This window comes from Manacus candei, unplaced genomic scaffold (assembly GCF_025592945.1).
Source record: "Manacus candei isolate 608988 ecotype Guabito, Panama unplaced genomic scaffold, ASM2559294v1 h1tg000018l, whole genome shotgun sequence".
Lineage (NCBI taxonomy): Eukaryota > Metazoa > Chordata > Aves > Passeriformes > Pipridae > Manacus > Manacus candei.
The window spans coordinates 16338795-16354191 of NW_026138066.1; the positions used below are offsets into that span (position 1 = coordinate 16338795).

At 43.7% G+C, this 15397-nt stretch overlaps 1 protein-coding gene across 1 annotated transcript in view; it reads left to right on the plus strand.

Annotated features, from left to right (window-relative positions):
- Positions 1 to 15397, plus strand: part of OVCH1 (ovochymase 1) — a 49044-nt gene that overhangs the window by 3436 nt on the left and 30211 nt on the right. Inside the window, 13 exon segments of the mRNA XM_051784661.1 lie at positions 493 to 633; positions 810 to 940; positions 2587 to 2675; positions 4373 to 4524; positions 4981 to 5046; positions 5510 to 5625; positions 5628 to 5692; positions 6089 to 6175; positions 6788 to 6826; positions 6828 to 6978; positions 7086 to 7220; positions 8055 to 8156; positions 8158 to 8215. Coding sequence (XP_051640621.1) covers positions 493 to 633; positions 810 to 940; positions 2587 to 2675; positions 4373 to 4524; positions 4981 to 5046; positions 5510 to 5625; positions 5628 to 5692; positions 6089 to 6175; positions 6788 to 6826; positions 6828 to 6978; positions 7086 to 7220; positions 8055 to 8156; positions 8158 to 8215 — 1332 coding nt within the window.

Below are 15397 nucleotides of genomic sequence, written 5' to 3' on the forward strand. Positions count from 1 at the left end.
TGGTGTGTGTCCAGGTGGACTTCTGATGTGTTAGTGTAGCCAGAAATGTGTTGAAGACACAACTCACAGACTGGTTCTTAACTCGAAATCATGTTATATGGTATAACAAGCACACAGTTAACTGCGTAACCATGCAGATGAGACAAAGAAATGTGGCCCTCTGAAACGATAATAAATGTTTCCTGCAAATACTCACTGCCTCTGCACTTTAACTTAGAAATGGTGATGTGTTGGTAATAATGTTGATCCTTAGTCATGCAATTCATCCACTGGGAATATTTCGTTGTTCATGTGGTTGTTTTGGATGAAGTCCAATTGCCTCAATTTCTTTGTACTACCTCTAAATATTTTAGAGGTAATGAAAGTCAAATAGTTCCTCCACTTGGTCTGAGACGAGACCTTCCTGATGGGATCTAGCCTAGTGAACCACTCTGAGATCTACCTGAATAAATGTATGTTCAGCCCACCCTTACAACTACTTGTCTTCCTCAGGTAAATCCTGCAGGGATGTCTTCCCAGCCCCTCTGCTGGCAGAGTCAGACCAGGCCACGGTTATATTTTTTTCTGGTGGGAGCAATGCTGGCTGTGGCTGTGGGCTCACCTTCATGGCCATCCATAAGGACTCTGAAGTAAGTGATCTTGCTGATGCTGTTAGAAACTCCTTTCCTCTCCTTCCTGACCCATTTAAAACAACAACTACCCTTAGTGTGCCTGGTTTCTTTAAAAATCAAGTTGTTGATTTGTGTTTATTGAAAGTACTGTCTAATCCCATGTGTTAAATTGTCTCCTTTCCCATCTGAGTACTGCAGGCTCCAGCTGTGGCAGTGTCGCAGTGTTAGTGGAAGAGTGGAAGATTGATACTGCTAATTAGCCTGGCTTGTATCCCAGGGACATGAAGTGCCACTGGCTCATTGAAGGTCCAGCAGAGTATGTCGTAAAGGTAATAAAAAGAGAAACTGCTCTTAAACCTCTGCACTGAGAACTGTTCAGGGGAGCAATTCAATAAAATCCTGTCAGAAACATCTGTGACGCACAAGACTGCAAATTGTAAAGTTTCCAGGTCACTGATTCTTTGCAGGGCATATTTTGTCAATTAGACATCACCTCTGAACTCCTGTGTGAAGGGGCTGTGACTGTTATAAGGGCTTGAAATCTATAGGCACCGGCCTCATCCCAGGATAGCTTTATCTTGAAGTCCAGCACAGATTTGAGGACAAAGGGAAGGCAGAGAGCATGTTGCAAACAAGAGAGTCAGCTCTTTTCTCAAGGCAGTGTCAACCTCCCCCACAAGCTACTCCTTAGTCCATACCAAAGTGTCTGCTTCTCATTGTGCATGGGCTGTCTGATAATAGTCCTCACTCCTACTACCAGCACCTCTCTTATTTTTTATTGCCTGCTGCATCTTGTGTGCAGCAAGCATGCCACCAAGCTTAGGATGAGTCCTATTGCCACCTACTTTGTTTAAAGCAGAAACATGTCTCCTCCCCTGTTGCCTTGGCTAAGGGGTGGAAAACGGTGTGTCCTGGTTTTGTCCTGGTTTTGTCTAGGACAGAGTTAATTTCTTTCCAGCAGTTGGTGCTGTGTTTTGGGTTTAGTATGTGAATAGTGTTGATAACACACTGATGTCTTAGTTGTTGCTAAAGTAGCGCTTACCCTGTCAAGGACATGCTCTGCCAGTGAGGATACGCACAAGAAGGTGTCAGGGAGCGTGGCCAGGACAGCTGATGTGAACTGACCAAAGGGATATTCCATATCATAGAATGTTGAGCCCGGTGTATAAACTGGGGGGGTGTTGGCTGGGAGCCACAGAGCAGTGCTGGGAAATGGGCTGGGCATTGGTCAGTGGGTGGTGAGCAATTGCATTGTGCAACTCTTTTCTGTCTGGGGTTTTATTCCTCTCTGTCTCTTTTTGCTGTATCCCGTTTCATTGCAATTATTATTGATAATATTATTATTATTATTATTAAATTTTATTTCAACTGTTAAACTGTTCTTAACTCAAGCCTACAGGTTTTATCTTTATTATTAGCAATTCCCTTCCTCATCCCACCAGGAGTGAGGAGGGATGGGGATGTGAGCATGTGACTCCATGGTTCTTAGACACCAACTGTGGTTAAACCATGACACAGTGATAAACCTAGGGATGACTGAGGATATGCAGACCTGTTGCTTGGTTTGCTGCTGCACTGCTGGTGTGAGAACTTGCAGTCTGGATGAAAAACAAAACAAATGAAAAATCACCCACTTCCCATGCTTGAAGGAAAAGCTCTTGAAAGGGCAATCCATACGGGGCACAGTCCTTTCAGAAGTACAAGACATTGAGTGCTGCAGTAAAGATGACAGCTGAAATGCCTTCAGACAAAGTTTAGGCCACCTTCATCCTCTGCAGACCTGTCGGTAGCCCCGCACAGGAAGGAGCAGCCAGGCCAATATTCCCTAGAGACTCTTTTGATGCAAAACGTGACACGATCACCAAGGGAAGTCATGCCCAAATTCTTCCTAGAATTCCCAAAATCTAGCTTTTCTCCAGAGGTTCAGAAGTTTGTTTCAATCTTGACGATTCCCTCTTGTTTGTCCACTTTGCAGCTGGAGTTTGAAGACTTTGCCATGGGGCTTAGCCCAGGCTGCATTTATGATGCAGTTACTATTTATGGTGATGAAGAAGAAAACCAGCTGTGTGAGCACTAATTGTTTCAGACTTAAATTAGAAATCCTGTGGAAACAGGCATGTTTTATCAGCAAAATATGCTCTCTCTGGTAACATGGTATTTGGTACCACTGAAAGGGCTTCTGCAGTAGCTTTGAGGCCCATCTGTCTTGCCCATCATGATGGCCAAACATGCCATTGGCACAGGAGATCCCACGTCCTGGTCCAAAGTCTCGCTGCTGTTGCAGGGCTGAATATAAGACCATGGCTCATGTTCTGCTGCAGAGACAGTGGAGTGCACAAGTGTGTGCTGCTGGATCTGACCTCTGCTCTTCATCACTCTCCCAAAGGAGAGAGCAAGAGCGACTTGGCTCTAAGTGTCATTGTAAAAGACAAATGTTCAAAGTAAGGCAGAGTGAAAGAACAGTTGTTAGTGCATGTTTAATTCTACTGAAATGGATGTGAATTCTTAATACTTTGAACTAGTACCGTTGGAAATTCATTAATGAAAAATTGCTAACCTGAGGCATCTCTCCCACACTTTCAGAAGCAAATATTTTTTAATTTCTCACTTTAAATCTGCTTCAGTTTCATCAATATAAAAATCTTTAACTTTAGTGAAAGAAATGTTTTTAACTTTCCCTTTTTTTTTTTAAATTTCTATGGTTCCAGATGTTATCCCTACCTGGATGAAAAAAAACCACGTTGTAACAGCCTGTCGTTTTCAAAAAAACAGCTTCCAGACACCATGCTCACTTTTGCAGAGCTTGATATTTATTCTTAAAGTGAAAAGCAATCTGGTGCTCAGAAGGGAAGATATTTGATTGAATTCTAGCTACTTCTTTACAGACCTCTGTGTCAACCAAAAGACAGTAGAGTGGTCAGGGGCTGGCACTCTTTTCTTTGCAGTAAGGAATCTGGTAAAAGGCTTGAGTTGTTCAGGGTTTGTCATTGACAAGTGATCTTTGGCAAATTCTTCTATTTTTTCCCCATCTATTTTGTGGTGGTAATTTAGTTGCATGTGTTTACCAAATGCTGCATAAGCATTAACACTGCAGTTCATGAAAAGAAATCTGGTTTCCATTGGAAAAGAGTATTTAAGCAGGAGGAAGAAGGCTGACAAATTTGGATCTGGAATCTTTCAGGGCAGAGCTTTCAGCATCCTGGAGAGTTCCACTCGATGCTTTCCAGAACAGCTTTGCCATAAAAAATTCAGATTCTTACAGGAAAGCTCATCTGGAGTAAAGTTCAAGCTTCCTATCCAGCTGCAATTATGGGCCTTCCAGCTGTTATGTAAACTGAATGCTCTCAATAGGAAGAAAAGTCTAGGAGCTGCTCTCTAGGTCCTCAACCTGTACACAGACCATTCAAGAGAGACTTTGCTTGCAGCCCTCAGTGGTGGCAGACACAATTCTCAGGTATGGTTTGGAGTTTTGGTTTATGCAATGGAGGACATTCAAATTGTCTGTTGAAGATTACTTGTAATTCCACTATGAGAAAATTAGGATTACTTTCATGTTCATGTAACGTAACTACAGTAGATTCATTCTGGCTACTATTGCTTGCTCTTGCTTACTGATATCACTGATTATCATTGCTTTGCGGGCAAAAGTTAGATCAAAAGTTCTTATTCTCATTAGAAAGTCATCAAGTCTTTATGGTTTGTTTTTTTAGAAGCCTAGATTAGCTAAAGCCACAAGCCCTTACAGGATGACATCCTAAAAGTATGGATTCTTGTTCACTCCCACAGCTAATCTCTGAATTCTCAGCTCCCAAACCGGGGCCAAGTTCAGGAAATACCATGCTGGTACACTTTGAAAGTGATGGGGAGAACAGCTTCAGAGGGTTTAGAGCCCAGCTCACTTTGGTTCATTCAGGTTAGTAGAGAGATGCTTGCTGTGTCTAACAATTTCCTTACCATCTGCAGCTATTCTTAGATACCTGAGCTTACTTTTTAGGCTAATCCTGCTGCATTCTGTCGAGGTAACTTTAAAAAAGAATAGCTACTTGTAGCAGAGCTCCCTTTGCTAAATAAGGGAGATGAATCAAATGTGCTTTTTTATTTTCACTGAGAAATGACTGACTTCTGCTACCTGAAACAAGCAGCCTTGTTAATTCTGCCTGTCTGATATTTCCCTTGAAAACCTTGTTATAGATGAGAGTCTTGATCCTGGGGACTAGTCTGCTACTGTTGTTTTCTACTTTCATGAGTGTGTGCCAGCTGCTGCTTGAGGCGGATGAATAACTTTTCCCTTCCAGAGTGGAGACTTTGAGGGGACAAGCCAGAGCCGTTGGCCCAAGTCAGAGCTAACTCTTATTTTCTTCTCTTGCAGAGGAGGCAGGAAGAAAAGATTTGGCATTAACTGCACCAATGTTGCCTTTGAAGGATGTCCCCTTAGGTAAAGAAATTAAATTCTGCTCAGTTGATCTAGTCTGAGGAGCTTTCCTCTCACATATAAGAGGCTTATGCAGTGAGGTAGATGCTTTCTGACCTCAAGTCTCCTTTTGTGAACTTTCATGTGTGAAAAGTGATAGGCAGGTGCTCCACCACTCATTATCCATACTTGTGGTACATCCTCTCCTTTTCAGTTGCATGCACTTCCTATTGGGAGCAGAGACAAAGCAGAGAATGGGAGAGAAATGCTTTCAGTGCCTGAGCCTCACTTGCTCCCTGAAGGGCTCACCTCCTTAGGATTCAAACTTTCATGTATCTGTTTTTCCTACCCCCACCACTTCCAGACAGAGCAGACAGATTTTCTCTCTCCTGCATCTTTGGCCTCGCTGTATATCCACGGTATGAGGTTATCTAGGAAAAGAGGAAACTTGCCTGTGGAAGTATGGCTAGTTTTCTGGCTCTGGCAGACACCTGTGGTTTTTCCCCAGTTACTTCCCAGTGGCTGTTCAAGCATGTTAGTGGGGCTGAGGAGGCCTGTCCTCACTGTTGGCCATGGCACACCTCCCTGAAGCTCCTTGGAAACGCTCCCAGTGCAGTGGGACTGTCATCAGCCCTACATGGCTGCTGACAGCCGCCCACTGTGTGTAGCTGTGAGTGTGACCTGCATGTTCCCAGGCATACTCTCCTCCTCTCCCCATGCTGTGAACTCCCCCTGCTCCTCCAGACTGGGTGCACAGCTATAAATTATATTCACACCCTCTTGTCCTCTAAAAAAACCTTTCTTCTGCCCTTCCACCATGAACACTGATTTTAGAGATGGGAACAGTTTGGTCTTCCTTGTAGGAGATCCATTAAAGTTAATTGAAGTATCTGCTATCAGAGCCAGAACTGATGCAACACACTTGTCGTGGTGAGAAGCTCTCGCTCAGCAGTCCTAGGAATAAGTGACTAATTAGAGAAGACCCAGAAGGGATGTATGACTGCTGAATTAGGAATCTGTATGACTGACTGTAAGTAGTTCCAATATGTTTGCTTTTATTCTACAGATCCAATAAACCCTTGCACTGGACTATGACAGCAAGAGACCATGATAGAGCCCTAAGAAGGTCAACACAACAGGTAAAACCCAAGCAGTACCATTAGAAATGTTTACTTTGGTGTATTTGACCCTACAATATTTCTCAAAACAGACTTATATGCACAGATAAAACAGCATTGACAACAAGGCAAAATGACTGATATGTAGCCCAGGTTGAAGAATGAGAAAGGAAATCCATTAACTCTGGTCTCATTCAACTAACTTACAGTGTAAGGAAGCATGTTTTATACCTGGTTCTTACTACCAGCAGTAAAAAGTCTTAAAATCTAGCAGAGACGACTGAGTGTCCTCAGCATCTTACTCCCTTGGTGCTGAGCAATATAGCTGTCTATAAAAAGCTTGCTGACTCTTCCTTACCAACGGGACAAAAGGAAAAGAAGCTCAAGTAACTCACACTAGTCTCCTGCAAAACCTTGAGGCTTGTATTTGCACAGTGAAGTAGTCAGCCTTCACCTTAGCCTTAGGAGGTCCACATAAACTATCCCAGCAATTTTCTTAACTGAGTGGCAAGGTAGGGAATCTGTTTTTCAAAGTCCTTGCACCTTTTTTACTTCTCTTCATGACCTATTTTGAGCTCAATCATAACTTGTCATTTTTGCCCTCTTCCTTTACAAATACCCTTTCAGCATGTACTTCTCTGCCCTAGTCACATTGTGGTGTATCCGCACTTTGGAATGTTGAGCTACTGTCCTGATGCAGCTCAACATCTCTCTGGAGTACAACACTGCTGCCAGGCCAGTGTGCCTGCCCAGCAGCACAGAGACATTATCCTTCTCTTCCCTCTATGCTGTGTCTGGATGGGCATCATCAAAGAAGGTGGGTCTTCTGATTTTGCACGTTTGCTCTTTATGAGCAGAACTTACATCTCCATCAGAACTATGTTATTCTTCTGCCCAGACCTAACCTCAAATTTATTTTCCAACCAGATGGGAGCCAAGCCAGAGCTGCAGCAGACATGAGTACCTGTACTTGAGAATGAAATATGTGAGGTAAATTGCTACTTCAGTTACCCTGGAGGGATCACTGCCAGGATGTTTTGTGCAGGCTTTGTTTCCGTGGGAGGCCAGGACTCTTGTCAGGTGAAGTAAAATTAAAGGTGAGCACTCTTGAAAGTGTTTGCATATATATGTCTGTGGATCACTTAGGGAAAGGGACTGCGAAGGACAGAAGGGAGAACAGCAGGTGACAGTTAAGAGCTCCAATAACATGCTGTCCCTGGAGTGGATGCACTTACAGGAGTCAACACAGTCGATCAGTATGGGAGATATAAGCAGTGTGCAGTGTTGCTTAAGCGGGACCACAGAGTTTAGAAAACTTTCTTTGAATGGTAATTTCTATGAGACCTGTGGAGGAGAGATGTTCTTCCCTTGCACTTCCCAAGACCCATTTATGATCCCATTGAAACATTTCCCATTGGAGCTTGCATGGAACTCTTTTTCATGGCACTCTTTTGTCAGGATAAACTATGACTTCTGTTGTTTCTATAGAACTCTTATATTCAGAGCAGTGTTCAAGAACTGACTAATGTCTCCAAAATCACAAGGCAAGCAGGTAAGGACAGCTGAGTAAATAGAAGGCAAAGTAATTCTGACTGAGGCATTGTCAAGCTAAAATGTGAGTTCTGCTCAATAACGCAAGCCAATGGCAGGCAAATAAATGATATGTAACACTAAGGAGGACTATTGAGTCATATTTTGTCTGCAGCCTGTGCTCAGTCTTCACTTTATGCTGATAAGCAAGCCTTTAAATCAGTCTCTTCTTTGCAGACTGGGGCTGAGTCGCACCAGTGGCTGTGTTCCCAGTTCCTGCAGGAGGGCTTTTCCGGGCAAATCTGATTCCAAAAGCTCTCTTTTAGCTGCAGCAGTGCAGAGGCCAAATGAGACCCCTGTGAGTCCTCTATCTTTTGGTTTCAGGATGGTTCTGGTGGCCCCTTGGTTTGCAACCCTGAAAATGGATCATTTATGCTTTACAGCATTGTCGGCTGGGCTGTTTGCTGTGCCAGCCCAAAGAAACCAAGGTTCTTTGGTTTCAAGGGTGAGGATTTTCATGGACTGGATAGGACTGCTGATGAAAGGTGAGTTTTCTTTGTCTAGGTGAGGTGAGTCCTGAATATCATGCCTTTGTATAAAATATCCCAAGTGCATTGAGGTTTTGTCTAATAGGCTTTTCAGGGCAGCTTAAGATGAAGGAAAAAAAGTCCAGGTGACTTACTGCAGAAAGTCTCCACTTCCTCCTCTTCCTCATGCCTCCCCCCTAAATAAAGCTTACTGGAAATTAGAATGGAAAGTCCAGAAGTGTAAGACTTGAATTTAACACTTTGACTCTCAAATAGGTCATAATCTTTGAACAGATCAGGAAACATATACATAAACAGTAAACAGATACATAATCTTTGAACAGATCAGTAAAAAGCAACTGCTTGTAAAAATGCCTACCAGCCCCATGCTTTGATGGGCAGAATAGTTTGGGAAATGCAGTAAACTGAACTTGTGCATCTATGGATCTAGATATAATTAGCATCGTATTCAGAAGTCTGGAGGATAAATTTTGCCAGAGAAAGAGTAGCATATGCTAGTGAATAAGGACTGATTGCATGAAAGTGATGGCATCTTACAAAAAGAAGAAGCCCCTGTTCTTAAGCTGGAGGGGCTCTCATGCAAAGAAATGAGGGGAGCAAACCTATTTGAAGTGCCCCACGTGAACTCAGCATTGTCATACTGCTTTCCCTGAACCAACTCTCTCTCTCCTTCTTTCCCAGATGTTTCTTTCTTGCTGAGGCTCCTCAGGTCAAGGTGAATTTGGCTTTATAGTTTCATTGGCAAATGGAGAAATCCACCACTTCATCTTGTTTAATCTGATGGAATTTGAGAGATTTCAAAGAGACACCAGATAGCTTCAAGTCTTTTTTTTCCCCATGTTAAATAAATAGATTTGTCATCCTACAGAAATGTTTCACTTTGGCTTGAAGTAGTAGCACTAGGATACTGCTGATGCAAAACCTTTGTATTCCAGAGCTTTATCACTCCTCCTTCCCTGCGTGTGCACACATACAGCCAAGTATGTTAGTGAATAGCTGTGATTGTCCCACAGCATTTCTTAAGAGGAAAAACCTAATCCTGGACAGAGTTTTTGTGTATTTGCCCATCCTACATTTTATCCTTTTGCTGCCAGCAGAAAATAGAAGACTTCTGCTCACAGGAATAAATTTAATCTCCTTTCCCTGTATACTGAATAAAGTGTGCTGCACTTATGAGCAGGAAATTAAAGTATATATTAAAGAAAAGGGCATGTTGTGAATAATGCTCTATTCTCAGGTCAGATGAGCACTTGGATTCTCCTGCTTTGTGCTGCAGCAGCCAGTCTTTCTCCCTTGTGGCATCGTTCATAATCCCACGCTGACCTAACAGAAATGCTACTACAGGTGCTGCTAAGAGAGAACTTTCTTCTAAACTAAAACCAGGTGACAAAACAAGTCATCATTTGTATGGTGACCATCAGCCAGACCAGCCCCACAGATAAGCTGGGAGCTAGCTAGATATCTTCCATACCCTTGGATCTGACACAACTGGCTACTGACCACTGGCTCTGAAGGCAGTAATGGCTTTCATGGCCAGGCAGTTGATGCAGGGAATTGCTCAGCTCTGTAGTATAAATCTTTCTCAGAGGTGGAGCCTGTAGTGTTGCATGCAGCTCTCACATACACTTTCATGCAAAAGGTTCAAAGCCCTGAGGGCTCTTTGAGCCAGATACTGACTCAAAGTATCAGTACACTGGTACTTGCCTCCTTTATCTGACCTTCATGTCATTGTCTTCCTATTGTGGGAAGTGCTTGGCCATGCTGACTATTCTGAGTTCTGTGTTAAGCTGCCTCTAAGCGTGCTGTGCCTCTCCTCAGATGCTGAGCAGAGCATGCTGCAGGGAAGTGACAGTGCACCAGAGACCTCAGCACAGGAGCCCTCAAAGCTAACGGGAGAGACGTGCAGGCAGGGGGACTGCAGAGCTGTGGGGAGCTCCTGTGTGCCACGGGAGACAGTGCTTGGTTTGCAGAAGGCAATGGAGCTGGTTCAGTTCAGGATCAGCTCTGGGTGGTAACTGCTAACAGGTCTGAGTTTCCTAACATCTCTGTGCAAGTGGATACTGCTCTCTGGATTTTGTCCTGGGAAGTGTGTGTGTACACAGGGAGAGGGGAGGGAGGGAGGCTGGTGAGCAGAGGCAAGAGAAGGAAGACCCTCTTGTAGCTAGAAGCAGGGGGCTTGCATAGTGGAGCAAGGATCCATTACCACTGATGCTGCAGGATTCCTTGGATATGTTGCTAAATCTACTCTCTCTCTCCCTTACCATTCCCTTACCTGGAATAAGGTACTGCTTTTTCATCTTCCATGTTTTAGACTGAATTTCTCAGGGCAGAGAGAACTACTTAATTTCTTATGCATCTACTTTGCTTAAACAGAGCTATGGTCTTGGGTGAGACATTGTCAGCTTGCTGCTGCTTTTGAAGCACAACAGAGAGCCCTGTCCTACTAATGTGGCTCCTCCTGGCTAGTAAGCATTTAAATGTTTCTCCACATCTGACACTGTGTTGGAGGAAGAATGATGAAAAGGCTAAAGTACCCTCAGTTACTGGGTGACACTAGCTTTGGCAACAAATTGGAGGATTCATTTGCTCACGAATTTAAAAAGCAATCTGTTCAGGAGGGGACGTGCTACCAGTACTGCTCGCAGACTTGTGCAGTAGCCAGGCTGCTGGCATGCAGCGTGTGCTTTCCTCCTCTTCCCATTGGCATCTTTGCTGGTGCTCCACAACATCACACTACTGAGATAAAAATAGGTCCCCCAAAGTGGTAAGCAACAGGAGGTGGGCATGGTTTCTCTCCACAGGGAAGTGCAGCACAACCAAAAACTCTGGGGGTATCATTAGCACAGCAGCTCCAGGGCCGGTTAGGAGAGGCTGGAAAGGTGCATAAGGCTCTTGCCCACCCTGCAGCAGGCTTGGCTCAGCTGAGCTGCTCATCTCTGGGTGAGCTCAAAGCCATGGCAAGCGCACAGTGCTGCAATGACCTGAATTGGGTGTTGACCTGAATCGAGTGTTTACCTGAATTTGGTGTCAACCTGAATGAAAAAACAGATTTTAAAATGGACCTAGAGACAAGCCCTTGTGACTCAGCCTGTTGGGCTTTACCCTCTTCCAGGATGCAGCACCCGCACTACACTGGCATTCCCTGCTGTCCCCTGATGCCAGCACAGGGCCCTCACCCTTCAACAGTGCTGGGTATGTGCAGGAGCCCTTGTGCAAAACTGTGTGATTAACTCATTGCATTTAACTTAGACCGTGGTGGAAGAGGTTTGGATTTCTTTAGAGCCAGATCTCCTGGGGGAAGGGTACTCTCCTTGTGCTCTCTTCCACTGAGAGTTAAGGCAAGTCACTCTTCCCTACACGTGCCCTCTCACAAGCACTGCTATGTAAAGCTGTTCACAACACAGCAAACACAGCACCTTCCTCAGGAGGCAAATGTTCTTCATCTCCCTTTTGGATTTGAAGGATTTCTACTCAGCAGGAGGGCTCAGCTCCTCCCCTCTATGCTCTCAGTATCCCGTGCAGGTACGCAGAGACACGGCGTGGTGTCAGCATCCCATCTGAGCAGAAAGCCCATAAAGCATTGGTGTGGGAGGAAGCACACTTAAACAGAATTCAAGCTGCTCTACAGAGGGTATGACTTTAAAAATTGCTGCCTTGGGAGACAAACAACCCTATTATGCTTGGTACTAAAGGGACATGCAGTTCTCATTAGTGATCTTGTTCCCCTCCTCCTGCTCTGTTATAACCACTCAGATGCTTCCAAATATTTCCCTGTTGATTTGGTCTCTTATTTAACGAGTGCTGAATCTGACTGCACTGGGTGTGCATGCAGCTCCAGGCTAGGCCTGCTCTCCTCCTGTGTTTCTGGAGAACCAGGGAGTTCATAGACAAAAGCATAATATTTCATAACTCTTGTCAAGAGCTGATCACAAGGTCAATTTAAAAAAAAAAATAATTGCATTTCTTCCTCAGTAGTGAGCGAGTATTTGAGGTTGGTAGGTCTGTTAGCCCAGCTACGTGACCAACTTGGTATCTGTTTATCTCTTTTCCAGGCATTGATTCAAAGCACAGCTCAAAGCAAATTTGCAAGCAAGTCTGCTTTCCCCTAAGGCCTGGCAGCTCACTCCTTTGTGCTGCCTAGCCTGTGTCTCTGCCTGGTTCTTCAAGGTTAAGGCAAGAGGGCTGCCTTATGATCATGTACACTTTGAGAGCTCCTTCAGGCTTGTACCAGCTCGAATGCTGGACCCTAAGAAATGATCCAACTGATAGGAATGCGTTTTAAATATTTATACACATAGATAGAGAGATGCCCTACAGAGGTTAAGCCTTTTATCACTGTAGCCTTTGCAGTGACTGCAATATCTATGCCCTTGCTAGTGATATCAGGATCTTCAGACTTCCAGAAAGTCCAGTAATACTGGGGTATGGGAGGAACAGGTTTAAAAAAATTAGAAAACTAAATATTGGAAAACCATTTCCCACTAACTTTATTGACCTGCTAGACTCTCTTTGATTATGGGCAGGACTGCCAGGTTTTGTGGAAAGCTCTTACTGTCTTGTCTTAATGCTTTTATCACTGAAGTGCACATTTATCCACAGAATGTGCATCAGAAGTGGAGTTAGAAGAGCCTGGGGATTTATATCTGCTCCTTCTTCATCACGTTATGTGGGAAGCACAGAGTGCTCTTGGATACTCCGACTCTCTCTGAAGGGCATGGCAAAGATTATATTACTATAATCTGTCAATAACATCATCACTGAACCGCCAAGAGGAGTTTCTTGGGATTTATGAAGAGAATCAGAGAGCAAGAAAAGTGCAAGGTAACAATAAATGATGCAGCTGAGGACACTCAGTCCTAGAAATTTCACTCACTCACTTGGGCCAGTTTCAGAAAGCCCCAGCTGCATGGCTTCGACATGTTGGCAGCCTTAAGTTAAGCTTCAGAGCCCAGGCTGTAAGGTTGGCTGAAGACCTTAATCCCTGTGTCAGTGTGTCAGTGTGCTGCATTGATCCAGTAGGAGAACAGTCCTCTTAGTACCCTAGAGACCAGTAAAAGGGACTGCATAGAAATAAGCTGTGATGTTTGAGCAAACCCTCAGGGACACCTGTCTGTATAAGTGACTCCTGACTTCCTATATTGTCAGCTTAGTTTTCAAAGTCGAGCCCCCTTCCTCCACATCCTCTGAGACAATCATGTGAGATGTAGTGATGGTACATATGATTTGACTCTTGGAGTTGGAATAAACGACACTGAGGCATCAGGGGCTGGGAAATAGGTGTGACTCTTCATACCAAAAAATGCATTAACTTCTATGCAGAAGGTATAGTTTTGCTAACCATGACCCTGCTGAGGTGCAATCCCATCAAGCATCTAGCAGTCTAGATTAACAAAATCCTCAGAATTAAAAGAAAGCTAAATAAAAAAGAAAAGGAGAACTTCAACATTGTTTACTTGGAAGTTTAAGTTTCTGGAGGCCCCTCTGTCTGCATGTGTACAGCATGCTGTGCAGAGAAGCAAAATCTTGTTGGAAGTGCAACCTGGCAAGGAGATGGAGAACATCACGGGAATTCCACTTCAAAATGCGTGGAGGAAATGCTTTTTTGTCTCCTGTTTTGAAGAGTCTGTACACAGAGTAGGGGAAAAGGAAGAAATGGAGGAAGTGCTGTATCAGGCAGAAACTTGGAAGCAAAAGGAATTAACTGGAAATTATTGGCACAAAATGTAAATGGGGAGGGGGAAGTAGTAGGAAATGAGTGGGGGAAAACTCAAGAAACTAGATCTTGAAAAGGTTTTATTGAGTGTGCTGAAGGATCTCTATTCCTTCCCCCAGCATCTCCTCCCAGCCTTTCACTGTGGGTTTTTTCCTTCTCCTCCTTTATGCTGCCCCTGTATAGGTTTAATTTATTGTGGTTGCAGATGTTATACAGAAGAACTTCTTGGTAGATACTCACACTTATTTACTGGTAGACAGTGTGGTGGAGAAATACACTGTGAGCTTTTGGAAGTCCTGTGGATAAGTTTTAGTGTACATGTTCCCCAAATATTTCCAAAATTAAGTGATGCCTTTGGAGAAAGTTTTTAGATAATAGCTATTGTGTGTAGACCTTCATCCTCTTAACATCACACTAGTGGTGATGGCTAATGCTCAAGAGAAGAGGCCCTGTTTGACTTCTGTCTTGGTGTAGATGAGGGCTAAAGGGAAAATAAGCTGTTCTTCCATGACACTTGAACAAGAACACTCTTTTGTTACCAAATACAGTAGTAATGCTTCCAAGTGAAGGCTGTTAGAGCAAGGGAACATGCTAGGAATGTTTTTGTCATTAAGGAACAAAACCAAAACCCAACAAATCTACAGTTTAGTATGTCAGTTAACTCTGAGTTGGGAGTGAAAGCACAGAAGAGGAGAAAGATAGAGGATATGCTAAGGAGCTCTTGGAGCACTCCACAGCTATTTTCTTCCAAGAGCTAATTTATAGAAGGCAATTAAAAAAAATCTAAACCTGTGTCTATTACAGCTGAGAATAGCAGTTTAACTATCATAACTATTTACATGGAGGACAGAGGAAAATACTATCAGAAATGGGGCCATCAGTCAAACTTCTCCCTGAATAGGAGTCTCACAGATAGCTCCCTGGAGCGTCCTCCAGCACACAGGCTCACTGCTATGTAATAGCATTTGTTATGGCTGGCAGTTTTTCAAGACTGGGTATATTAAACTAGATTCCTATGACTATTTATATGCCAACATATTGAAACAGCCTGTTTTCTCCCCCCCCCCCTTCTCTGGAGTTGGTGAATAACAGAAGTTTGTGGGTGCCTGTCTCTAAACCAAATTATTTTTAACCAAGGAACTAAAACACAGAATGAGGCTTTAATGTCAGTATGAGCTGGAACTCTAAGATGATGTTGTGATAGGGGAGAAAGAGGCTGGAAAATTCAGAGAGCCAGTAAGTAACCAGAAAATAATTTAGTGTGCTTAACAACGGAAAGTACCTATCAGTGGAGATGGAGTAATGGCAGAAATTCCCTGTCTCATCCAATTTTCAATTTAAGCCCAAGAACAAACCCATGTGTAGTCGAGCAATTTTTCAGGACAGATAAAGAAAATAAAATGCCTAGACTTGTAGGTAGACTTGAGGCAGCTGATACTGTGCAGTAAACTGAGCAAACCCTTGCT